At 34.0% G+C, this 26,413-nt stretch overlaps 3 protein-coding genes, 1 long non-coding RNA gene and 1 pseudogene across 4 annotated transcripts; 3 read left to right on the forward strand and 2 right to left on the reverse strand.

The window, feature by feature from the left end:
- The first annotated feature begins 558 nt into the window (after nucleotides 1-558).
- LOC131025680 (beta-galactosidase 3-like) lies at nucleotides 559-1,245 on the forward strand (annotated as a pseudogene).
- A 1,324-nt stretch (nucleotides 1,246-2,569) lies between these two features.
- On the reverse strand, nucleotides 2,570-6,567 carry LOC130986831 (ER lumen protein-retaining receptor). Its single transcript, XM_057910355.1, has 6 exons — nucleotides 6,301-6,567; nucleotides 4,563-4,828; nucleotides 4,367-4,482; nucleotides 3,290-3,363; nucleotides 3,125-3,188; nucleotides 2,570-3,001 (listed from the first exon to the last, which is right to left on the reverse strand). The coding sequence occupies exons 1-6, from the start codon at nucleotides 6,389-6,391 to the stop codon at nucleotides 2,965-2,967; spliced, it is 648 nt and encodes a 215-aa protein (XP_057766338.1). The 5' UTR covers nucleotides 6,392-6,567; the 3' UTR covers nucleotides 2,570-2,964.
- A 2,494-nt stretch (nucleotides 6,568-9,061) lies between these two features.
- Nucleotides 9,062-11,029, reverse strand: LOC130986832 (PLASMODESMATA CALLOSE-BINDING PROTEIN 3-like). The gene is made up of 3 exons (XM_057910356.1): nucleotides 10,534-11,029; nucleotides 10,387-10,420; nucleotides 9,062-9,408 (listed from the first exon to the last, which is right to left on the reverse strand). The coding sequence occupies exons 1-3, from the start codon at nucleotides 10,832-10,834 to the stop codon at nucleotides 9,171-9,173; spliced, it is 573 nt and encodes a 190-aa protein (XP_057766339.1). The 5' UTR covers nucleotides 10,835-11,029; the 3' UTR covers nucleotides 9,062-9,170.
- A 2,483-nt stretch (nucleotides 11,030-13,512) lies between these two features.
- Nucleotides 13,513-14,447, forward strand: LOC130986833 (uncharacterized). Its single transcript, XR_009089425.1, has 2 exons — nucleotides 13,513-13,760; nucleotides 13,975-14,447. It is a non-coding gene; the product is annotated as an uncharacterized LOC130986833 (long non-coding RNA).
- Nucleotides 14,448-17,066: 2,619 nt separating this feature from the next.
- LOC130986834 (autophagy-related protein 18d-like) lies at nucleotides 17,067-25,128 on the forward strand. Its single transcript, XM_057910357.1, is given in 7 exon segments — nucleotides 17,067-17,161; nucleotides 17,772-17,841; nucleotides 19,928-20,728; nucleotides 23,450-23,708; nucleotides 24,538-24,596; nucleotides 24,598-24,662; nucleotides 24,808-25,128. Coding segments are annotated over 6 exon segments (1,287 nt in total). The 5' UTR covers nucleotides 17,067-17,161; nucleotides 17,772-17,832; the 3' UTR covers nucleotides 24,902-25,128.
- Nucleotides 25,129-26,413: the final 1,285 nt, after the last annotated feature.

The raw sequence follows: 26,413 nt of genomic DNA on the forward strand, positions 1-26,413 counted from the left end.
TAACAAGGCAAACATGGTCTTACAAGGTAAAACAATAGTACTTGTTATAGTATCATATATACACACATTAATACATAATGCTTTTTGTAAACAGGTGGGATTAAGTGGTGAAAAACTAAATTTGGTCAGCCCATCCCAAGTCTCATCTGTTGAGTGGACTGCTATGGCAGCCATTGCCCAAAATCAGCAGCCCCTTCGATGGTACAAGGTAGAGATGCAAGAATGTACATACAATTTAACACGGGGAGTCTCAAGTTTTTTGTATTGGAACTATGCAGGCGTATTTTGAGGCGCCAAATGGAGACGAGCCGTTGGCATTGGACATGGGAAGCATGGGGAAAGGTCAAGTGTGGATCAATGGACAAAGCATAGGAAGATATTGGACGACTGTAGCAAATGGAAGCTGTGGAGTTTGCCACTACACTGGTCCATACCGATCCCCTAAATGTCAAGCTGGCTGCGGCCGACCAACTCAACCATGGTAAATTTTCTACTTAACAAAGAGAAAAAGGCATTTAGACAACTCTAACTACTTCAAATCTTTCCTTAGGTACCATAATGCCTAGATCATGGTTACAAGCCAAGGCAAAATCTCGTCGTACTAGTCGAGGAACTCGGTGGAGATCCATCAAGAATCTCTCTAGTTAAAAGACAACAAGGAGCGTCTGTGTTGATGCAGTGGAGCGCCATCCCATGGTAGCGAATTATCAGGGTCGAGAGCACGAGCACAAAAAGAATGCTCCACCAGGCCAAGGTGCATCTCCGGTGCGCCCGTGGCCAATCTATATCGATCATAAAGTTCGCGAGCTACGGGACACCTACAGGAACATGTGCGAGTTTTAGGGTGGGAAGTTGTCACGCGGAGACCTCCCAAGCTATCATAGAAAAGGTAAGTTGTACACTCCCATCATTTAATATGCAAGAGTTTTAAACTAAGCAATGAAAATGTGATTTAATTTGTGACAGATGTGCCTTGGGAAGGAAAGTTGCAAGCTATCAGTTTCCAATAGCTACTTTGGAAATGATCCTTGCCCTAATGTATTGAAGAAGTTATCTGTTGAGGCTATTTGCTCTAACACAGCATGACTACCCATAAACACAAATGTATATAATCTTAAAGAAAGTTGAGCTACAAGTTCATTCACTCAATCTACAAAAGTTTTGTACTAGTTTGGTTACTAGATATATAGCAATCTAAAATTTGTGCTACTTATCTTATAGAAATTTCTCTTTTTTGATCCACAAGATCCTAGACAGTAGACACCATGCGAGTTTAAAATTATTTCAGGCCATTATCTTAGGGCGATTTGCAAAAATAGGCCACTATTTTTCGGACTTGCAAAAATAGGCCAATTATTTTAGTTTTTGGTATTTTTAGGCCACATGTGTGCCCAATCAGGCTATTTTGGGCCACCTTTTGACCCCAAAAAGTGGTTTATAAATGCTGAATTGAGCTCAAATGTGGCCTAAAAATGACAAAAATTAAAATAATTGGCCTATTTTTGCAAGTCCGTAAAATAGTGGCCTATTTTTGCAAATCGCCATAAGATAATGGCCTGAAATAATTTTAAACTCGACACCATGCTTCTCATGCTCTGAGAACAAATGTTGTAATCTCAATTATTTGCATTTCTCTAATTTTGTAGATTTATTTCAATGAAATTTATATTGAAGATACACAAGTTGAACTGCTGTAGCACAAGGCAACAAGAAACTGAAAATCAACAGCCTTTTTAGCAAAAGGGACTACAAGAGACTACTTGAAATCTACGATTACATTTGCTCATCTCATCTAATATCAATCATTATTAGAGTATATTGTAACCAATATACAAATCAAATTTCATTGACCTAGAATTACAAGAGAAGGTTAAAAGAAGAAGAAGAAAGGGCTCTATAAAAGCCTGTGTATTTCCATTTTAGAAAATTGCTGAATCTAAACAAAAAGTTCAAAGGCCAATTGTATTCATGTTCGTCTGGTAAAACTAATTAATTGTTTCTTCGTTGGTAAGGAGTATTTAATATGTGACACAATGAATACATGAACGTACTCTTACAATCAAACTATTTAAATCTTCTTCATTACATTAATTAACAAGAAGTCAGGCATAAACGACATGGTAATTTCTTCCTAATGTAAAGGTGAAGTTTAAGTACATATTTAAGGATTATGCATATGTTTTTCACGAGCCACAACAGAACACTTAAACTCAAGCGACAACGGTGGCATGTTGGGTGATTTTTTGCTTGCAAATCTTCCTTTCTTGCACCAACAACCTGAGATATTTTCTAATTTAGTCTTCATTTATTTAGGAAAAGGTGACATGTTGACCAAGTAATTAGTAAATAAATAATTTTATTTTTGTTGATCAATTTAATCTTGTTAATATTACTTTTGTGATAATCAAATTTGTCAAATAATGTTGCCAAAAAAAAAAAAAAGTTTGTCAAATAAATCTCCAATTAATTAGTCAAATTATATTGGTGGTGCAAAATAATTGTGGGATAGAAAAATACACGTTGGTTATAAGTATTTATATAGGTTGTCCAATGCGGGATGATACAAGAATTGTGAGAAAAATAAGATTAATAGAGTAAAACACTCGTAATGTAGTTTTCCATATTTGTGCAACAAACTTGAAGGGAATCATGTGAATCATATGATCATTTGCTTCAAGTAACCAAATAAATGGTTGGGCATCAAACCCGCCAGACCTTACTAAGCAAATCTTGCAGATTTGGAGCAAGAATACTTGCACATTTTCATCAACAATACTAAATAATGCTCTTCAAATGCTACAAATGAATACGTCACAAGTAGTGAGTGAAAGAAAGAGATGCTTCGCCTCTTCTCAGATCTACGACTACAGGACGAGCCGTAGTTCAAAACCAATATATGATCTGTTTGTCTAAACATATGACTCTCAAAAGTCTTGCACCCTTTGTATCTTTCTCAAAGCAAACTCAAGCAGGCAATTCAAGCTTCACGTTATTCTTCCAGCTGAAAACAGTAGAATTTTAGATATTTATATATATACACCCTTTTTTAGGAGACTAATCGAGCTTTAGATGGCAGATATGGAGATCAAAACCAAGCCTTAGATGGTGCATATGGAGATCTTACCTTTGGAAGTAGTAATAGAAGAAATCAGCATAAAGGAGCGTCTGAACAAGTCCTGAAATCCAAACTGTGCAAGCAGAAATGGGATACAAACATTATTTGAGATAGCGGGGGGGGGGGGGGGGGGGGGGGGGGGGGATGGAGAGGAGATATAAACGAGAGGCATACTTATCCAGTGCACATAGTGTGGTTCAGTGAAGTAGCGGTAAATCCAGTTAAGAATATAAAATGCTCGGTATGCACTGCAATGAAAAGGGCAAGAAGATCATCAGCTAATACCACAACCACGGAAAGAATGGCATAGTTAAACAGAACTTTAACATTGACATGGTAAAACACTGTTTTCTTGTTGAAAGCAAGTGCATGTTTCTGCAAGTGTAGTTCATAAATCTTGTAGGAAGATGAGACGACTCCACTTCAGATATATGAATAATAGGGTCCGGGCATTTATCAACAATAAATATAATTTGATTTAAACTGCAACACAACAATCCTGGTTATGAAATTTCTAACACATACATATTTTGCTTTAAAATACTTGTTCTGCCAAGAGAGCTTGATCAGATCACATTTATTAAAGTGATTCGATCTTTCCAAAGAGAGAAAACAACCCTGAAAAAGGGCTATACAGTACAAAAGAGAAATACATTGATCACCAAAAACTGTTAATAAGTTGTTAGCAGTTGTTGAACAGATTAAAAGATACATGACACAAAGCATGGAGTCTAGTTATGGAATCTGTGAACATCTAAAATCAGAAAAGCTTGGTTAGACATAAGCAAAATATAATTGATGACTGAATGATCATTAGAGCAATGTTTTTCAATTGAGATAAAATTATAGAGGGATATAGGATGTTAGAGTATGGAACGCAACAAAAATTGAAGGTAGGAGAAGCTTGATCATTTATCAAATACTATCTCCTAACCTCAATACTAGAATTGATTGCCAATTTCTATGTTTGTTATATAGTCACCGACCCCTCTTAAAGAACGCTGGCATTATCCAACTAATCATATTCAAGCAGTAAAGCTCAAATACCAGTATAAAGTGTGAAAAACGACGAAACTGGTACGCGACAACAAAGCGCAGCTCAGTTGGTAAGACGCTTCCCCTCCAATCAATACATTGGGGGTTCGAGTCGCCACGGGGGGAATGGGGAACCATTATTGATCATCCTTTATTAAAGATAGAGAAAAGCAAGATCTTCACTCAACAATTAGGAATGCTGCAATAAACAATTACCCTAGAAGAAAAACGTATTGGCCAGTCAAGTTGTCAATATTCCTTGTTCTCTGCAACAAAACTAACTGAGGAAGGATGGCAACAGCTTCCAAATATAAGGAAAATGTCCACATCACCTGATAAACAACTCATTAGCAAGACAAAAGAACTCCAGTAAGTTTAAAGGTTACTAGCTCTTTAACGGAGGTCGAGGTACCTCTTTGAAGGAAAACTTCTCATTTACAATTAGTGCTAATAACAAACAGGGTATCATAAGGACGTAGTGGCGGAAAGTGTCCTGGTCTTTGTTGTAGGATCTGCGGACAACCTTGTGATGCTTCATATACCAGACTATCGATATAGAACTTCCCAAGAAAATAATTTTCATTAATGTATTGTAGAGTGAGATATAGTCCGTGAAAAGATCCAAGTATCGAGTAACAAAAATAATAGCATAGAGTTCCTGAGTCTTCAAAGAAACGCCTGCAAAAAGTAATGTCAACATTAGCTGCTTTGTTAAAATAGAAACATAGAACTATTCAGTGCAGCTCCCAACAGAAGAAAAATAAATAAGCTTGTTTAAGAAAATAACAACTTATACAAGGCATTACACACTAAACATGAATACTTTCTCACAATATAATTCATTCAGAATGGGCCAGAAGTACAATTACTGCATCCAAGGGTTGTCATTCTTTTATAAAATTGGACAAGTAAAATCATTCTAAAGTACAAGTAAAAATGAAATAGCAGACTGAATATTGATACCTTATAATGGATGTAATGTTTTTCTGAAAATCAAATTAAATTTATAGGAAATGATATTCATTAAAAGATCACAATGTCAATGTATATCTCATGGCTCCATTAGGATTTTACAAGGCAACATTCCATTAACCACCGGATCTATTATTTGGTCAAGCCAAATCATATTCATTGGGATGTATCATGTATGTCAACCAAACTTCCACCTCGTGTGCATACTTTCACAGAGAGACAGCTACATAATTAAAAAAAAAAAAAAAATATATCATTCACTCCCCTCACAAATTTTGGCAACAAAGATTAGGCCAAATGACTACTTAAATTACACAAATAACTGTTCCACACTAACAAAGCATTTTAAGAGAATTTCCATGCATAAATGATTCAACTAATGGACTGTTCATAACAATAATACAAAAACTTCGTTCAGTAGGGGAGTCTATTCAATCTAAGGAGATTGTAGGTGCGGTAACTTATGTTCTTCACTGAACTAGCACAAGCACAAAGAAGATGGGAGTTTATATTTGCTTCTAAGTTATAGATTGTCGAGAATCTAACATCTTTGGCCGCTCCCCATGCAGATAAACCTAACAGGCATGGCCTGTCATATGAGACATCAAGTTGAAAACAAGCATGCTAAACTACATCTGTGTTAAACACTTGACCCCACCACAATTTGACTACTGAGAAAAGAATTCTAAGCATCTTGCCTAAAAATAACCGAGAAACGCTGTTTATAAAACAGCAGTCCGTAAGATCCTCTCCATAAATCTTCCTATCATTCTTATATCGTTCACAATAGATAATCTAGACAATCTGACATGATCTGGCTAGCGAAACTCGAAGACCTTGACCTCTATGATACATTCTAGCAGTTGAGAATTGGCACATATTGGTTGATCCCTGCTAATTCCAAGCTGCATTAAAAAACAAGCCCACACAAATTTTACAAACACATACACATTCCTCAATTTCTCAAATCATCAGAACAAATTACCTTAAACCCTAGATAAAGTATTTTTCTGAGAATTGCACATTACGGAATGTAGCAACAGAAATAAATACAATATCCGCGATCAATAAAAAAGATATTAGCAAGACTTCCGTCACTTGATCAATAATCAGATCACAAGCGCGCACGCACATAGAGATTGTGTGAAAATATACAAAAGATGAGAAAAATGCATTACCAGCACAAGATTTGATAGTGTGAATCTTGAGGAGCAAAACAAGAACACTTGCCAAATGGGTCATATCCCCTGCTAACCTGAATATATTCATCTTCTCTCTCTCTCTCCCCCTCTCTCTAGGATATGAAGTTTACTGAATCAAAGAGGCCAGAAAATAGATCTGGCAGCAATTCGTGTTGTAATTTGGCTTCGTTTTCAGTCGTTGAGACTGAACTGAAACTGAGATCTCTCTGGCTGGGTCGATTAATTTTTTTTTATTTTATTAAAATTTCATTTTTAATACTATAATAATTATTATTGTAATGAAACTACCTTTGCATTTTCTGGATAGTGTTGACCCTAATTTAATTTATTTTTTCTGGATGAAAAATAATTTTTATTTAATAACTAAACAAAGAATATCAAAGAGTTTTTTTTAAAAAAATGGGCAAATTTATATGAAAGAATAGGCATGGAGGAACTGTCAGCACTGTTATTTTTCAGCATTACATTACATTTTCTTTCTTTTTTACATTACCTTTATTGCCATATATATCGAATCAAAATCAAATTAAAAAAATATGTATCTCATATCGAGTCTTTAATTGCGTTGTCTTTAATTTTTTTTATTTACAAAAAAATGTTATAATAGTCATATTTTATATATGGATTATTAATGTCTAAATACACTAACTTTGGAGAAGTAGTTTGATTTTACATATAAAGTTTGAAATGAGTCAAAAAAAAATATGAACTTTCACATTATAGTAATTTTGCCATTTTTTTTAATTCCAATCAAATTAAAGTTGACTTGATAGTCTAGTGGCATTAATTGAGTGATGTGAAATTTACATGACACATAATTGCGGATTGTTCCCATTTTTTTTCCACAACACACAATAAAACACCTTCTAGATATGTATTCAGGAATGCTTTATCAGGTCCTTCTTCTACCAACCCATTCTGAATCCCTTTTTAAGAACTGTAAATCCAATATGCCTTTGAAAGCAGTCCCAACTTCAACATTAAGTTCAAACCTGTACTCTTTATCATTTAATTGTAATTTATATATGTGAAGTCATTTAATTTTTGCCAAGTCAGCAATTATGTGCCATGTAAATTCCACATCACTCAATTAATGCCAAATCAACTTTAATTTGGCCGGAATTATAAAACATGGCAAAATTACTATAATATGAAAGTTCATGTATTTTTTTACTCCATTCAAAATTCATGAGCAAAACTAAACTACCTCTAAAATTAGTATATTTAAATGCTAATAATCCTTTATAAATTTATAAGTTCTATAGCCTTAGTAATACATAAGTTCTACCTGGGCAGTTCGTGATCACATTGGAGCCTTTCTTACTGCTTTCTGCACTCCATGTGCTGCCATTTTCAATTTTGAAGTTGAGTTAGTTGCTATGTTCGAGGGTCTTACGTTGGCTCTTTCTTTCTCAGCTCATATCTGTGTTGAGTTGGAAGTTGCGGCGATCGTTTTGCTCATGTCTGCTGGGCAGCACGGTCACACTAGTATCTGACATACTGTTGCCTGGATTCGACAGCTTATTCAGCATCGGTAGGTCCGTTTCACTCACATTCATCGTAAGGCAAACCGGCCCGTTGACTTTATGGCGAGGAGAGCGCATCGGGTCCAGGCTCTGACTAGTTTCAACTGCGTTTCTGCTCCACGTTATTTTCTTGCTTTGGTTAGGATGGACCATCTCGACTATCCTAACTTCAGATTTCGTTTCCATGATGATACTTAGTTTGTTTTGGTATTTTACTTTGGTGATGTTGTTTATTTTATCTTCTGGATGTAGTCACTTTTGGGCTACATTTATGTATGTCGTTTGTTCCTTTGTTTTATGTTTATCCTTGTTGATTCTTCTGGGCGTTGTCACTTTTGAACAACGCCATGTATGAGATTCTGGTTGATGCTTTATCTACAGGTTGGGGCCTAACCCCTCACCGCTCGGGTGTTGATTTAAAAACAAAACAAAACAAACATATAGCCATTTTTTGCTTAAAAGATTAAAAAAAAATCCTTAGTTGACTAGGTTAACTTTTGTCCTCACTTCCTACTCCACTTTATCTAAATTCAAACACACACTCTCTCTCTTGAGGTGTTTACTTTGGATGATTTGATTACTCCTGATAAATATTACTTTCATAGATTGAAACTTTGGAATATTCCAAGCCTCTTGATTATTTCTATCATTTAAATTAGTTTTGTTTGATTCATATCTCGTTTAAATAGTAGGATTAGATACTACTCTTAAAAATAAAAATATTGAATCATACATTTTATCAATAATGTAAAATAAATGTCCTTAAATAATAAATAAATTTTATTTGGCTCGAAAGCTAAATCAAGTTGTGACCTCAATGTTCTTCTATTGCGACACTCGTGCTACTCAAATACAAATTGTTTGCTCTAGTCTAGGGATTCAAAAATAAGATAAATATAAAACGTAATTAGGAATTGTTTGGCTAGTAGGATTAAATGTAATTAGTCTCATAATTTTTTATTTATATTGAATGTACACAATTTGAAATTCAATCTCGAAATAGTTTCACGTAGAATCGATCTTGTCTTATGAATCTTTGCCTACACTCTATGATCAAATTAATGTTGAGTTAGTTCAATCTCAAGTAATCTAAAACAATTTAATCTTGAGTAATTGAAGGCGGCCTATAGAGAGCCAACAAAAGAGACCAACATTGATGCATGCAATTGCAAGCTATTGAATAGGAGTGAACATGTATTGAAGCAGGTGTGAATTTTGAAGACATAAAAAACTTCAATAAAAAATAAGATTGGGGCAAACGTTATGATGCAAGCTGAGCCTGAGCTAACCTAGTCTCTTCACATTTAACAAATGTAGTTCCTATAGATGGAGGTTTGGAAGAAAAACGAGCAAAAAAATCACACAAGTGATGTAGAATATACTTCTTTTCAAGAAGCAAGTTTGTGAAGCACTAGACATAGGGGACTCGGCCACTACACTTCCCATCCCTCCACCACCATACAAAGGGGCCGTGGGTGGCGGAGGTGGTTGAGTTAGAGTCGGCATTGTGCTCGGAATATTTGTGCCGGTAGGTGTCGGCACCATCCCTCCTGCATTTCTGAAAATTTGGAGACTGCACTGTTAGCACAAGAAATTGGAGACATGAACGCACACACATCCATCCTTTTTAACTAAATCACCCAATTTATAAATTTGACACTACTTTTAAGGTGTTGCAAGTATGTACATAAACCTTCTAATTTGTTGCAAAATTGGAATCACACTTAAATTTTCCGGCAATTGGAAATTTCTACCGATAGAATTTCGATTTTCAATTAATTCACATTGTTTTACAAAGGATTATCCATAGGTGGGTCTCAAAGTCGACAAATTTGTTCCTACAAAATTCGTCGTATGCAAACCGTGAATTCATGAATCTAATTTATATTTGTAGCGCCAAATTAAGGTATAAGCTCTGAAGATAATTAAGTTAGTACCTCTGTTTCAGTGGCACTTGAAGTTTGCATTAAATTAAGAAATAATAAACGAAAATCAATAACACAAAACTAAAAAAATAAAAATTAATGCTGAAAATTTGTGATAGGAAATCAGTAACATAGAGAAAATGAGTATACAAACACATATAAAACATACTCCTGGAAATGTTTAGGCTGTATGTGCTCTTTGGTTAATATACAAAATCTATCTTTTCTTTTTTCCTTTTCTGCCTTCCGTTTTTCTTTGACAGTAGAACTGAAAATATCTCAATTGAACTTTGAAAAAGAAATTAAGAGTCAGAAACTAAGAATGCTCTGTATAGTATAAGCACTGTTCCATTAGATCTTAGGTAAAAAACATTGGCTAATTATGAGATTGATTGGATGATAGCCTTTTCATTAGTTTGAATAAATTCGTCAAAATTAGAAAACAAGCAGGAACTTATTCTTGATTCTTCTTTTCTTTTTATCCTGATCTTTATACTATTGTATAAATAGAAAAAATAAAAGACAGAAACCTAGAATTAATAAAGCTGAAAAACAGAAAAGCTGCATGTGTAAAACAAAGGAAATGGGTAAAATTATTGAATAAATTTTACCTTGGAGATGAAGGGTAAACACAAGATCCATAGCCTAATACAAGAGAAAATAAAAAAATCAGTAAAAATGAAATATTATAACCCCGGCCCCAAACAAGAAGTTAAAACACATGCAAAAAGATTGAATTAAAACATGAAAGTGCGAACTTGGATCAGTGGCGGCGATGGCGGCGGCACCGGCGAAAGAGCAGGCGGCGGGGTCGTTGGCCCTCCGGCGCTGGTAATAACTGTTGATGGCATAGGAAGCGTGTGCCGGCAAAGTATTGGGAAGATAGCAGAGGCCGGAAGACTGAATGGGCGCGCAGTCGGCGCCGCCGCTGCATGCGTAGTCCAGAGCTCTTTGCATAGCCACTTCAGTCGCGTCGCTCCTCACCACGCACCACGTACCTGCCGCCGCGGAGAAGGTGGCGGCGAGCAACAGCGCCACCGCTTTGAATGTGAAGGCCATCGCTGCTAAAAAGAAAGGTGAGGATCGAGAATGAAGGTGTGCTTAATAATCCTTTTGCTTTCTTTTTTGGAATTGGTGGTGCTGCTGTTTCTTTTTCTTTATGGTTTATGGGGTATTCGTATTTCCCTTTTGTTTTGTTTTATGTAGTGTTTTTGCTTTTATTGCTTTTCTTAGTTTTGGAGGAATTCAACACATACCATACGAGATTCATTCGTCAAAAAAGCTTTTTTTTTTCCAGGTTGGCCTCATTTAGGAATTAGGATGCAAAGCATCATACGTATCAGTTGGCGTTTTTCTTTTTCGTTCTGTGTTTTGAGTTTGAACTTAATTAATAATAGCGGCAACTTTGAAAATAGTCAATAGTAAAAATAAAGCGTAGATATATAAGAAATATCGTAAATGAGAAATCTCATTGTAATCATTTCCTACGTACATATATATATATAGAGAGAGGGGAGGATTAGGTGAAAACAACTCTAAACTATAAAATAGGAACAATTACTAACCATAGATCTACAGTCAATTAATGGCTCAGATTTAAAGTCACCAATTCGGATTAATTCGTTAACTATGAACTGTGAATTCATGACAAATAAGGATAAAATAGTGTAAATGTAATTGACTGAGTTTGACCTTCCGTATATAGATTTTTATCCCCAAAATTCACGCCAATTAAATTAGAAAGATCGATTTTCCATATATGATGAAAGATACATTGCAATTAATTCAATTTTTATTTCGTATCATCAAAAAATCTATTATCTCTCTCTCTCTCTCTTCGTCCTATAGTGACGAATTATAAGCAATGCTTTTACGAATTTCAGAGGTGCTAAGTTGTTAATTTTATTATAATTCATGGAAATTTTCATTCTATGCACGAATATGAAATTCTTTTGTTACGAATTATATATTATTTAGAAATAGTGCATAACGAATTATATTACCATTTGTTACGAATCATATGTCTAATTATACTTCAAATTAAGTGTTTTTATGTGTACCTGTTACGAATTATATGTCTAATTATAGTGCATAGCGAATTCTATTACCATTTGTTATGAATCATATGTGTAATTATACTTCAAAATATTTTTATGTGTATCTATTATGAATTATGTTTAATTATAATGCATAATGAATTTTATTACTATTTGTTACGAATTATATATTACGTAGAATTGTAAAAATGCAGAGTTTGATAATACTAGGTGAGATACTAGAAGTCTGGAATATTACTTAGTTGATAAATTAAAATAATATTAGTAATAAATTTTGAGATCCCTTGAATTTTGGTGTAATCGTATTTGTAAAGGTAAATTTACCTTATGCCCCATTTAATATCAAATGTGTGTGTTAGACTGTTAGGAGTTAATATATGGGCGAAATCTAGCCCTTAAGATCTTGGTCTAATGGTCTATATTGGTTTGGTTTGGGGTTCGAATCACGAAGTGCGAGATTTTTTAACAAATACGTCTATATTGGTAAAATTATTGACATGTTTATCACAATTATTGACATATTCATCAAAATTTGGACACTTAATTTATTTTTAATTATTTACCATTTGATTGAGCTATTTTAGTGGTTGAGATTGTTTCACCTTTCTAACAACATTTGCATTTCTCCATTTAATCTCTCTCTCTCTCTCTCTCTCTCTCTCTATATATATATATATATATATATATATATATATATATAGGGGGCCGATCCAATGAGACCCCCTAATTTTAGTGAGATCTAGGGCACGATCTGGTGCGTTTATTTTATCAATCCTATGGCTGATATTGTATCTGGAGGGTGATTTTTTTTTCGCAGGGTTCGAATCCTGGAGGGAGCAGAATATTTTAAATTTTGTTATTCATCAGTATATACTGCATTGTTCATCAGTATATACGCCCTGTTCATCAGTATATATGTCTTATTCATTACGAATTTTTTAAATTTTATTTTTCATCAGTATATACATCTTGTTCATTAGATATACGTTTTGTTCATTAGTATTATATGTCTTATTCATTGTACTCATGTTACACGAAAAATAGGGGGTCTCACTGGAGCGCGCCCCTATATATATATATATATATATATATATATATATATATATATATATATATAGGGGGCTGCTCCAATGAGACCCCCTAATTTTAGTGAGATCTAGGGCACAATCTGGTGCGTTTATTTTATCAATCCTATGGCTGATATTGTATCTGGAGGGTGATTTTTTTTTTTTGCAGTGTTCGAATCCTGGAGGGAGCTGAATATTTTTAATTTTGTTATTCATCAGTATATACTGCATTGTTCATCAGTATATACGGCCATGTTCATCAGTATATATGTCTTATTCATTACGAATTTTTTAAATTTTATTTTTCATCAGTATATACATCTTGTTCATTAGATATATGTTTTGTTCATTAGTATTATATGTCTTATTCATTGTACTCATGTTACACGAAAAATAATGGGTCTCACTGGAGCGCGCCCATATATATATATATATATATATATATATATATATATATATATATATATATATATATATAGGGTTAGCTTCTATAGAAAAAACCCTTAAGATTAAGAAGTAAGAATGAATCTCACTCCTTGATTTACTAAGATTGAACGGTTCACAAAAAATGGACGAAATCTATTCTTTGATTAAATCATGCGCTGGATTTGAATTTTTTAATTGAAAAGGTTATATCTGTCATTGCATTTTCGGTATGATCAAGGTAAGTTTCATCATATCCCCATTTTATCGCAACTGCCTTCTAAATCGCGATCATATAAGGATTTCAACGAATTTTAATCTTTACATTTGTAAGGGTATTTTTGCTTTGTATTTTTTGGTTTCATCATCGTCTGCAGTTCGGCGAACATGGTGGCTTGAAGGATATATGGTTGGAAACTGAGAAATCTGCAGATGTGGGTATGAATTTTAAATGAAAGTTCATTAAATTATATTGATGGTTCAAAGCATTAAGCATGAACATGCAATACAAAATGACAATTCTAGAATTATTGATCAAAAAGAATTTTGTACCTTGGAACAAGTCGGGTAGAACCATAATTCTTATTAGTCTATTAAGATTATTGTTTTATGATACAACGTTCAATAAACTGAATCAATAAGTTCGTTGCAGATTGTTATGTTGTTCGCCGAGTGGTTTTTCGGTCGTCGTTTCTCGATGGTGTTCGGCCATGAAGACTCTCGGCTTAGCCGTCTGTGTGCGTGGAACAATGGACTACACGATGGTGGTTTCCCAACTCTCCGTTACAGTAGGGAGAGAGAGAAACAAAGGCCGTAAATCGATCGGTTGTTACGTCGAAAATTCGACGTTGGTTGCCGAAGGATGTTGCGGCCGTTGGTTGGGGAGATGGAGAGAGTATTTCGACTTTTCGATTCGTGATAGTGGTAGTCTGAAGATGAAGGAACAACTACATGTTGACGGCTCACAGCCTAGTTGTCGGTCGGTGCAGAAACGAGCCGGCGAAGGAAGCACACTTAAGCTCTTGTTTGATTTTCAGAAAAAAGGAAGGGAGGTGTTCCCGTCGTTTTTCTTTTACAATATGTCAAATTTATAATATAATATGCTGAACTTCTGCATTTAAACAATCTAGGTTCATTACAGTAGTGTCAAAGTTCAACAAAATATGAATTCATGTTCAACAAAACTGATATCGATATATTAAAAACTCCAATGTGAAAAACATATATTATGAGATAAACAGTGATTTTCCATTTACTTTATAAAAGTCAATTTAGTATAATTAACAATGTTTTAATAAGTAACGAACTCAAATATCATATTAGAGATAAAAAAAAATGCGTTGTCTGTTCATTCAAGTTAGTAATTCATGTAAGTTCATTATAATTTTAAAGATGTTCATTAGAATACGTTGTCTGTTCATTATATCTAACTGAATATTTCTATAATATTAGTTGACATTAAACGACGTAACCGGTGATTATAAGGAATCACCAACAACGAAGTAAGGATATGTAATTCAAATATGAACCATAAAATAGTTTTTGTATATATTACGTTTACAGTTAGTTTCTAAAATCTAGAAAAATAAGTTCAATAAATATTAATTATTCATTACAGTATTGGCTAAATTCAACAAAACATGAACCAAGTTCGACGAAACTGAATTATAATTTTAATATTATATAATATAATAAATTTAAATAAAAATCCTTCACACCAACCCACTGCCACCATCCCCACCGCCCAATTCCTTTTTTAATCGGAGCTTTTGGATAGAAACTCAAATCAAATCAATACATTTATTTCTAGTGACTTAATTAAATATGGTTAATATATATGTTAAAATAATAAAGATTTGACTTAACTTAAATATAGCATACAATCGTTAGAATATCCAATCAATTTTACGATTATAACCTTTTAGTTAAAATAATTCGCATGAAATCAGCTAAAATGATAGCCGTTAGATTACATGAAATAGATGGTTAGGATTGCTTCTCACTTCTCACTACATTTATACCTTCTCAATTGAACCTTTGCCTATATATATGAGATCCTATACTATCCACCTCCCTCATAGTATATAGGTCCAAATCTGGACAACACAATTTGACTATGTGGCTCACTAGGAGCGTGATACGTGGCAGATGCCTTCTAAAGTTTTTCAAGACAAAATACACGCAGAGGTAAATATGAATAAATTTTTCAAAAATTTTTAAATTTGTTTTTTTTTTGGGTCGAAATTTTATTTTATTTTATTTTTTCGCACAGACCATTGTCCAAATTATACATATAATTAAACACAAATATACATATATATAAACATAAATTTGCATAACGTTGGATGAAAATATGCATGAAATATATGACCTGTTAGGTGAACAACGGCGAGAGCCACTTGACGGTGTCGCATATCCTATGCTTATAACTGAACACAAATATGCATATTCATAAACACATATATGCATAACGTTACACACAAATATACATAACACTATGCGACCCGTTAGGTGACCAACGACGAGAGCCACATGACGGATCATATATTTACATGCATATTTCTATCTAATGTTATGCATATTTATGTTTGGGTTTATGCATATTTGTGTTCAACTATATGTATAACTATAGCGATGACGAGCAGTAGCGAGAGACCCCTGAGGGGTTTCATAATGATATATTTTCATGCATATTTTAATTAAATGTGATGCATATTTGCGTTTATGTTTATGCATATTTGTGTTCAATTATGTGCATAATTTTTATGGCGCCCGTGCGAAAAAAATGAATTTTCGACCAAAAAAATATTATTTAATTTAATTTCAAAAATTTTATTCCTATTTTACCATTGCGTGTATATTTTACCTTAGAAGTCCTTGAAAGACATCTGTCACACTCCTAACACGCCACATACACACATTGTGCGGTTCATATTTTGAATCTATATATTAGTATGATATTATGATAAGAAGATAGATCTACGTGATCCGCTTTCTATATCTAAAAAACAACCATTTAAATAAAGGTAAGAATCAAATGTAGCTACTAATTAAATTAAATTAAATTAGATAGAAGTAATTCATGATATCTTATCCTTGCATAGCATAGCCATTTGCTTCTAAAATTGAACAAAATTAAATAAATTTACGAAGTTCATGATATTTTAAAAATAAATTTAAATTGAAATCACATGAAAAATATACTAACATTGAACTCAAAGTGATTCAAATGACTCCAAGTATTTATTGTAATAAGAATCATTTTTAGTCCTTGAATCGTAATGATTTATTGTAAATTTATGATTTTGTTGGGACTCATGATCGAAGTTCAAATCTTTAAGTGAATAAGAATTATTTTTTTGAATTCAAAAATTTTCACAATAATTTTATACTAATAAACTAATTTTATAACATAAGTATGGCTTGTATAATATCAGCTTCGAAACTCATAAACTATTACGAAACTCATAAACTGTGTCCATCCAGTTGTTTTCAATACACCTCTCTCTCTCTAAACGCGGACTTTCTTCTCCGACTGCTCCGGCGCCGTTTCACCACGACTCATATCCTTCCATTTTCTCCCCTTCTGATGATTCTTGTGCAGCAATTTGTGAAGATTTTTATATCGGGAAATTATTAATCTGCTAATCGCTAACCCTACAGATTTTAATTAATTTTTCTACGGTATCTTTTTATTTTCTTAAACTTTGGTGTTGTTGTATTCTTAACTATAAGTAACGAGGAAATCAAAGGGAAAAAGATCGAGAAAGTGCTCAAGCTCGTAATGCCAAAGGCAAAATTAAAGATGATGGGTTGACCCCTGAGCAGCGTCGTGAAAGGTGCCCCTGTTTTGATATTATGTTCGGATTTTTACCAGATTCTATTTTTTCTTGTTTTAGTTTAATTTTTTGATATGATCTGAATGCCATGGTGATTGTTGTAGTATACAATATGGTGTTATGCTTCAAGATTGACCTAATTCATCGTGTTTCCAGCCTCGTTGATTTGTAAATATTTGTATTCAGTTGTAATGTGTGAGATTAATTTTCTGTGGAGCCAGCCTTGTTCCTTGATTGATGTATTGGTATGTACTGATATGCAGATTTGGATTATTCGTTTCTACAAAAATGTGATTATGATTGTTTAGATTTGATATTTAGATGAATTTTTGAACAAACATGCGATTTTGATTTTTTTTTTTTATTAATCATTGACATATGGTATCATCCTTGCTATTAGATTTGACATTTAGATGAATTTATGTACAAAATGAGAATTTGATTATTTATGATTGAGAAATAGTATTGCCGTGGCCCGTGGCTGTTGGATTTAACATTTGGATGATGTTAAGTAGCTGGTGTGGCACACACCTATTCAGTTATTTCTTTGGTAGTTGGATCTTTTATCTAATAATATCATGCTTTCGTGTCTGCCCTTGTGATCAAACAGAGACGCTAAGGCGCTTCAGGAGAAGACTGCGAAGAAGGCAGCTCAGGCGGCAGGGGTAGTGATGCTGGAGGTAAGAGCACCAAAAAATAGGGAATTCTCTAGTTGATGATTTTCTCGATTTGAGGTATTGTAGCCTGCTCGTAAAATCTTATGTGTTTTCATATGTAATGGTGAACTATCATTCTCATGCACTCTTTTCCGATAGAGTATAAGTGAAGAAATACTATACTACTATTGTTATCTATTACTCCCTCCGTCCCAACTTAAATGGTGCGTATTCCTTTTTGAGCCGTCCCAACTAAAATGGTGCATTTCTATTTTTGGCAATAATTTTACACTACAAACAATGTGGTCCCACACACCTTTACACACTTTTACACTATAATCTTATTCTCCTTAAATCCCGTGCCGAAAAGAAGTGCACCATTTAAGTTGGGACGAAGGGAGTACTATCTTTCAGGTTCTAAGTTTAGTTACCGCTAGCATAGCACACATACTTTTGTTTGATGCTTGTCTGAAATATAGTATAAGATAAGGTTGAGTTTCTATATCTAGAGCATGTTCATAGATTTTTAGTTTGCTAGTAAAGCTGACAAATGGTGATCGATATAATTATGCTGTTAAAAGCACAATTAACAAGTTGGTTTACTTTGAGTCGCAACACTGAATGGTTGACATTGATTTTAGAATCATTCATGAATAATTTCAATTAGTGAACTTATTATCAGTTTTTACATTCATTTGTGTGCTATTTTACATGTCAGATTGGTTTACATGTTCATATGGTGTGAAAAATAAAGGAGAACTGCCATATGATTTTCAGTTAGTTAAATATACATTATATCAGTGTTTGAGGATGTTTGAGGATATTAAACAGAGCGTTTCGACAATACATGTAGTCTGGCAGGTAGAATTGTGCAAGTAAAAGGATCCATCATTCTTTATTCTCTTTGAGCCAAAATTTTCTGAGTGATTGTCTAGTTTACTTTTTTTTAGCATGATATCTTCTCAGAGTCACTTGGCTAAATTTATTGGATTTTATCCTAAAAACTGCAATATGATAAAAACGAGTGCTAGTTTCCTTATCTGGAGCGTGATCGTAGATTATAGTTCGATATATTGTGAATACCAATAATAATGTTGCTTCTATAACTCTGCGTGGACATGCTTTGTATAGTTGGTTTTCAGTTGAGTAGAATCACTTTTTGGTTGATGCAACTTATGACAATTATCTCCTTCATTGAAACATTCATAATCAATTCTGTTTGAGCAGATTTCATTATTTCTAAGCTTGTTTAGTGTGATTTAAACTAGAAAGTTAAATATATATAAATTCCCCTATGTTCAAACAAACAAAGATGACTAACAAGTAGGATCATTCCCTAGTATATTCTATAAACCAACCTTAATCTTTGTAGCTTACCAATATTCAAAACTACCTTCAACCAATCTAATTCTAGAATAATTTATGTCGATTAACCGCCCCTAAATTCACCAATCCAAGCACTAGGTTGTATATACTACTAGAGCAAGGCTTCATAACTATCACATGAGCATTAAGAGATTGTGAATAAGCAACTAATCGGCATAAACATTGCAAAGCATATATATGTATATGCATATATATACTTTCTTCACGCCAAGAAGATCTCTCTTTCCCACGGAGACAAAAGATACAAATTGCTATGGCAAAGCATAAATCCTTGGCCCTATATATATGCATAAATGAATAAATAACACACACACTTATGTTGGTTACATATGACAAAGAAAAAATAGAATCGCCATGATAAATTCTTAGAAATGATATGCAAAATTATTTTGCTAAATACGTACAGAAGATCTTGAATTCAAGAGCAAGAATGAATGTTCACTCAAAGAGGGGAATTTGGCTGTTAAACCTATAAATGTATGTTCTACTCCTATGTTGAGGGAAGAAAAGTGAATACATTTATCTCATTTTTTGTGATTATATATTGTGTTCTTCTGCATTCCTTTGGACTACACAAGTGGCATCGAACTCATCATTCTTATAATCAAAATATAGTTACCCATTCTGGGTTGCTTGGTGAATATGTTTTACTTGTTTTTGAGTGAGAAACATGCGATTTCTGTTTCTTGCTCAAGATATTTGGCTAAAGTTCCTGAATGCTCAGCAATCTCAGATTATACTATTCTTGGTTGCTCCAGCTAATGACTCGTCTCAGCCCATGACTTCGACTGATTCAGCATCTCTAGCAATAAATCCACTGGAAGGATGTGGTGTCTACGAGGCACCAATGGATCCACTTCTTCAACCAGAACCACAATTCAGTGACAATGATGAAACTGAGTTATATTCTGTGTCCTGGAACCAAGATTATGGTTGCTTTGCTGCTGGCACCAGTCATGGTTTCCGCATATATAATTGTAATCCTTTTAAGGAAACATTCAGGCGTGATTTAAAAACTGGGGGGTTTAAGATAATAGAGATGCTTTTCAGATGCAACATTTTAGCACTTGTTGGAACTAAATTGAATACCCAATATCCTCCAAACAATGTTATTATCTGGGATGATTTTCAGAGCAGGTGTATTGGTGAGTTTTCATTTAGATCTGAGGTTCGTGCAGTTAAACTAAGACGAGACCGTGTTGTCGTTGTTCTTGAGCACAAGATATATGTTTATAATTTTATGGATCTGAAGCTTCTTCATCAAATAGAGACTTTGGCAAATCCAAGAGGTCTTTGTTGTCTGTCTCATCACCCAAATACATCTGTGTTGGCATGCCCTGGTCTGCAACGAGGACAGGTTCGGGTTGAACATTTTGGCCTGAACAGGACAACTTTAATCAATGCCCATGATTCTAAGATTGCTTGCTTGACCTTGACAATGGATGGGCTTCTTCTTGCAACTGCCAGTCTGAGAGGCACTTTAATAAGAATTTTCAACACAATGGATGGAACTAGATTGCAAGAGGTAAGATGATTAATACCAGATAAATGTATATCCTGGTTTGTTTTCCCTCCTTTAAAATTATGGTATGTTTTAATTTGCTAATATGTCAAAGTTACGGAATTATTTATTTATTTATTTTTATTTCTTTGCTGCTCGGTAAAACATATTACTTTAATTCTAGAAGGAAGTAGTTGAACCCAAGATTCAGGGATATGGAGAACCCACGATATAACTATGTTGCTTACTTGTATCATGTGTTTAATCGGATTCTTTAGGAAGTCTAACATGGTTGGTACCTCTTCCAAAAAGAATTGAGAAAGTATAACATTCAAGTAACTCTATCCTAATAATTGTACAAATGCATTATACATTCTGCTCACCTTTCCTCCAGTGCAGGCATTAGAGTTTCTTGTTTTGGGGAATTTCAATTTGCAACAGAGGTCTAAAAGAGCTATAGATAATAACTAATCGAAGAGGAAATATAGCAACACCATAAACAGAAATATCAGACTTATAGTACATTAATACTGCTAGTTGAATACCATAATTGGAGTATGCATCTCAAATGACTGATCTGAATATTTTAGAGGAGGGTAAAAAGACTGATCTAGTGATGCTTCTCTATAGTATTTATCCATGACTACCCTAGGTACCTTCCTATATAACCTTAGTTTTGAGGACAAGATTTTAGACACTTTTACAGACTAGCTGCTTCACATAGTGTCAGGCAGGCTCATTCAATCGCTAAGCCTTCTGATGATGAAAGAGAACAGCCCTTGTATATTATCATCATATTTTCCTTGCCTTTCATCATAGCCCATTTTACTTCGTTAGTCATGTCATAGTAAATGATGGAGTTAATCCCCATTAGGATGAAGAAGAAACTAACTTAATTCATTCAGAGAATTGTAACGTGAACCAGGAATCAACTTCCCCAACAAAATGAAGAACATCTCCTGCAGCCTAAACTGACAACTTTTTTATTCTTTGATTTATTTGCCCTCTTAAAAACACAGTTGTCTTGTTTTTTATGAGAGCTAAAATGAGTATAGTTGTATTATAATAATGCTAATCAAAGATCCTTGGTGCTGCTGATCTGAGATCCAAAAATCACCCCTCCTGATTTTTCTCTTATATTTCTGTTATGATTCCCCTGATTGCGCGTTGCATCATGAGTGTGGCCTTTGGGCTCACATTTCCCTCTCTATCAATTAACATATCCTTTTTTTTAATATTAGGTATAAGAGGTGACATTGCTGGTTATACTAAATAATTCTTCTAAATATTTTCCTGATTTTATTCCTTGGCTTTGAATAAATATGTTGCAAAAGCTAATGTCAATTCGAGCTCGCAGTTGAATTATTGAAACTGGTGATTATCAGATCATGCTTAATCTGTACAATCTGTTATTTAAATTTACCTTTTGTAGGTTTTATCATTTATATTTGGATTTTTTAGATCAGTACATGTTAGGTTTTTTATTTCCTTTATCAGCTCAGGTTTACGGTTACATGGATTGAAAGTACTCCCTCCGTCCCTAAAATAACTTCCTCTTTTTCCATTTTGGGACGTCCCCCAAATAACTTCCTCTTTCTTTCTTTCCATTTTTGGAAACATACCCCACCACTAATAATACTTTATTTATTCTTACTTTTCACTTTTCACCACTCCCAATACTAATTATAACACTTTTCACAACTTCCAATAATAATTATATCACTTTTTCTCCACTATCAATACACTTTACAACTTTTTATTAAAACCCGTGCCGTCCCCAAAGAGGAAGCCATTTCAGGGACGGAGGGAGTATTACTTATCCAGCAAGAAGATGTAGGTGATGTTGTATATATAGTGGCATTACATTCTCATTTTATTATAGTAGTAAAACAGACAGAAATCTGTTTCTACATTATGAGCTGTTTTCTTTAACATGTCATCCTCTTAAAATTACAGTTCCACTCCTACCATCTCTTCTCGTCCTCCTTTGTCTGATGTTACATCTTCAGTTGGTCAAGATGCCCATTGATGATAGGGGCAAGCTGTTTTTGTCTCTTCCTTAAAATTCCAGTTCCACTCCTACCACCTCTTCTCTTACTCCTTTGGCTGATATTACGTCTTCAGTCAGTCTATTTAGTTGTTGATGGTAGTGACATGCCTTTTCTTTCCCCTCACTGGGGAAAAAGAACTCAATGGAAGATAGTATCCGCAAGCCTTTGATGTTCATGTTGGAGGCTCGTGAAATCTGGGAATGTGTACGGAAACTTACTTTGACCTCAGACAATTGTCCCAATCTTATAACTTAAGAACGACTTTGGTTGTCCAAGTGGTTGTCCTTTAACCCTTCTTTCATACTTGCTACGTATGTACTTCTCTGTGTTGCTTAGCTGAGGGGAAGTCGGGGTTTGAAAATGCTGACAGTTTGATAAAGGCACTTTTCAAGCCACACTTTGACTCAATCGTTAGCAGATTGGGTCTCCATGACTTGTAGTCTTGTACAACCCAACTTGAGGGAGATTGTAGATTTTATCATGTATATTTGATAGTTTAGATTCCTACAGATTAGGTATCAGCTCAGGTTTAGGGTTACTTGGGTGGCAAGTATGTGTAGATGATGTTATACATAGAGTGATATTGTATTCTCTTTCTCTTATAGTTGTAAAACAGATAGAAATATGTTTCTATCTAAAATTTCATGTTTGTTGAACCCAATTGTCAAATTGTGATTGGCGTTTCTTGCTACAGGTTCGCAGAGGGGTAGACAGAGCAGATATATACAACATTGCTCTGTCTCCAAATGTGCAGTGGTTGGCTGTATCGAGTGACAAAGGTACTGTTCACATATTTAGTCTCAGAGTACGGGGATTTGGCAATCACCGGTCAACAGATTCCATTGCTGCTAAAGGTCCAGTATCGTTTAACCAGAGCTCACCCAATGCACTTGAGCCCTTAATCTCTCGAAGTAGTAGTGCCAATCCCAGTTCATCATTTTCTTTCTTGAAAGGTGAGAACTTTTATAGCTGAACCTATCATGTCATAGCTTTCACCTAGAATGGAGTAGCTTAATTAGGTTTGATAATCGGTGACCTTTGGCTAATCGGATATGCTTCTGTAAAAATGAGAAAAGTAAGGCCTGTGATATTTTCTGAGTTCATCTCCATCATGAAAATTAATGTACTTCAACCTTCTTTGATTAGATCATCCCATATTCAGTGTTGATTGCCAAGCAATATTGTAACTCTTGGCGCACATATGATAAAAATAGCTAGAAGTACTTGAGACTTGAAACCCCTTTACTGTTGTTATGACATGTGCGTGTTGAAGTGTTATTGCACTAACAGTTATTGCTATAATCTGTACGTTTATTGATGATTTTGCCTCATAGCAACAAGATTTTATGCTCGGCGTTTACTTTGTATGATTGATAAGATACATGATTTGAGTATTTTTATCCTCAAGCAAAACTAGCTTAAATGATAGAAATAATCAAGGACCTTAGGATATTCCAAAGTTTCAATCCATCAAAGTAAACAAGGGATTAGTTTTACTATTTTTATCTATCAAGGCTAATCCTTCAAAGTAAACGTCTCCTAAATGTTTAAAAGAAAAATTGGCAGTATTATCTAGAATCGACATCCTGATAGTGATGTAGCTCTATCCTCTGCCCTTTAACTTCTGCTTTCCGAGCATCTGGTTTGTATAGTTTTTCTCATGAGGTAGTTTGCTTCTACCTAGTTTCCCGGTGTTGTGCTTACTATTTGGCTGCTTTTCCGGCGTCCCAACTATGTGCACTTAAGCAGTATGTATGATACTATATTTTTGGAACTTCTCAGGGGTTTTACCCAAGTATTTTAGCTCAGAATGGTCCTTTGCTCAGTTCCACTTGCCCGAAATCACCCCAGTTCATGACAACATTTGGTTCTCAGAACACTGTCATCGTCGTAGGCATGGATGGGAGGTAAGAGTCCTATGTTGTCACTACTAATTTCACATTTTTAAAACATCGGTGAGGAGTTTTGTTGATTTTCGATTTTGGTCATGCAAGAAATACTTGAAATGCTGCTTATGATATCTATATCCTGTTTCTTCATTGGCATTATCAGCTTCTACCGGTGCAGCTTTGATCCAGTGAATGGAGGAGAAATGGTGAAACAGGAGTATATTCGCTTTCTGAAAACTGAAACTGCAACTCGGTAGTACTCTCCTTCAATTTCTCTGCATTCTTTTTCCCTCTTCCTATGTATATATACACAGATGATCGATTGTACAAGTGTATAGTGATTGTAGATCTTCGATTGTCTAATTTTTGGTGCTGATGTATTTACCCAAAAAATAAATTTACTGCGCCATGGTTACATGCAAATGATATACTTCGTACAGAAACAGCAGGCCATTTTAGAAAGAAAAACTATTGTTCATGTTTACGCCTTTTGTTTATTTGTTTCTTTTTCTTTGGAGGCCTAATTTTTTTAGTAGACAGGCAAACCATTAAGTTCGAAATTATATGTCAGTGAAAAAGATATGCAGAGATATATTTGACTCTATCATTAATAATTTCCATAATAAGTACAGAATTTTTTGTTAAACTAACAAAACAAAAAAAATATTTTATTGATTAATTTGTGAGCTGGTCTCCAGTGAAGGAGACCTCACCGTATGGTTCGGGTCGAACTTGCTTTACCGTTTGTCCCAATCCATTTTTTTTCCTTCCTACTTTGCTCAATTCAGTTATCACATGTAAATGATATTTTTACTAACAATATGACAATTTTATTAATAATAAATGATACTTTTATAAGTAAAGAAAAATATATAAGTAATACTTTTATCAATAACAAATAAAATCATTCACATAAAATTGATATAAATAAAATAGTATTTTCTAAATAATAATTGATACTTTTTAAATACAAATGATACTTTGCAAATGATATTTTTTCATTAATGCAATGATATAAATAGGAACTATTTTTTTTTTTTTTGGGTGAAATATGAATCATTTTCAGCCTTTAAATCATGAAGATCTATGGTTGATTCATCATATTGTTAATTGAATTCATGTTCCTGAATTCGAATCTAATATGTAACGAAAAATTTAATTTTAGCAATTTATACATTTACACAACGAATTCATACGTCTTCTATATGGAATTCATACATTTACATTATTACATACAAGCAAGCGAGAGAGAGAGAGAGAGAGAGAGAGAGAGAGAGAGAGAGAGAGAGAGAGAGAGAGAGAGAATTTGTCTGAACAATCGTGAACATGTCATTTCCTTTTGATGGACAAGTCAATATTTTTTATGCATAAGAATTTTGATTTAGGGTTTGAATCCTAAAGGTGGCGAGAATTTAAACATATAAATAGATATGTATGTTCATCAATTATGTTGTTTATTTGTCGAATTCATAAATTTTGTTCATTATTCTCATTTCTCACGAAAATATAAATTCTCAATAAGACCTAACCCCATATATATCGGGTGTGGTTCCATGGAGAATGCTATATATTGAGATAATGGATAATAACGAATAAATCAATAAATTATACGAATAAACCAATAAAACTCATGAATAGACGTATCTATTGAATATGTTAAAAAAAACTCGCTCTTTCCAGGATTTGAATAAGATGAGATGTTTTGTTCATGCGAAACGTTGATTTACCCAGAAAAATTATTGACTTATTCGCATGCATTCTATATTATC

The sequence above is a fragment of the Salvia miltiorrhiza genome, chromosome 5, assembly GCF_028751815.1.
Source record: "Salvia miltiorrhiza cultivar Shanhuang (shh) chromosome 5, IMPLAD_Smil_shh, whole genome shotgun sequence".
Lineage (NCBI taxonomy): Eukaryota > Viridiplantae > Streptophyta > Magnoliopsida > Lamiales > Lamiaceae > Salvia > Salvia miltiorrhiza.

Coding starts and splice junctions, on each gene's coding strand:
- LOC130986831 (XM_057910355.1), bottom strand. CDS start 6,391: ATGAATATATTCAGGTTAGCAGGGGATATGACCCATTTGGCAAGTGTT. Junction 4,483..4,562: donor AGAAGTTTTCCTTCAAAGAG/GTACCTCGACCT, acceptor GTTGTTTATCAG/GTGATGTGGACATTTTCCTT. Junction 3,189..3,289: donor ACACTATGTGCACTGGATAA/GTATGCCTCTCG, acceptor CTGCTTGCACAG/TTTGGATTTCAGGACTTGTT.
- LOC130986832 (XM_057910356.1), bottom strand. CDS start 10,834: ATGGCCTTCACATTCAAAGCGGTGGCGCTGTTGCTCGCCGCCACCTTC. Junction 10,421..10,533: donor CATCGCCGCCACTGATCCAA/GTTCGCACTTTC, acceptor CTCTTGTATTAG/GCTATGGATCTTGTGTTTAC. Junction 9,409..10,386: donor GTTTACCCTTCATCTCCAAG/GTAAAATTTATT, acceptor CCAAATTTTCAG/AAATGCAGGAGGGATGGTGC.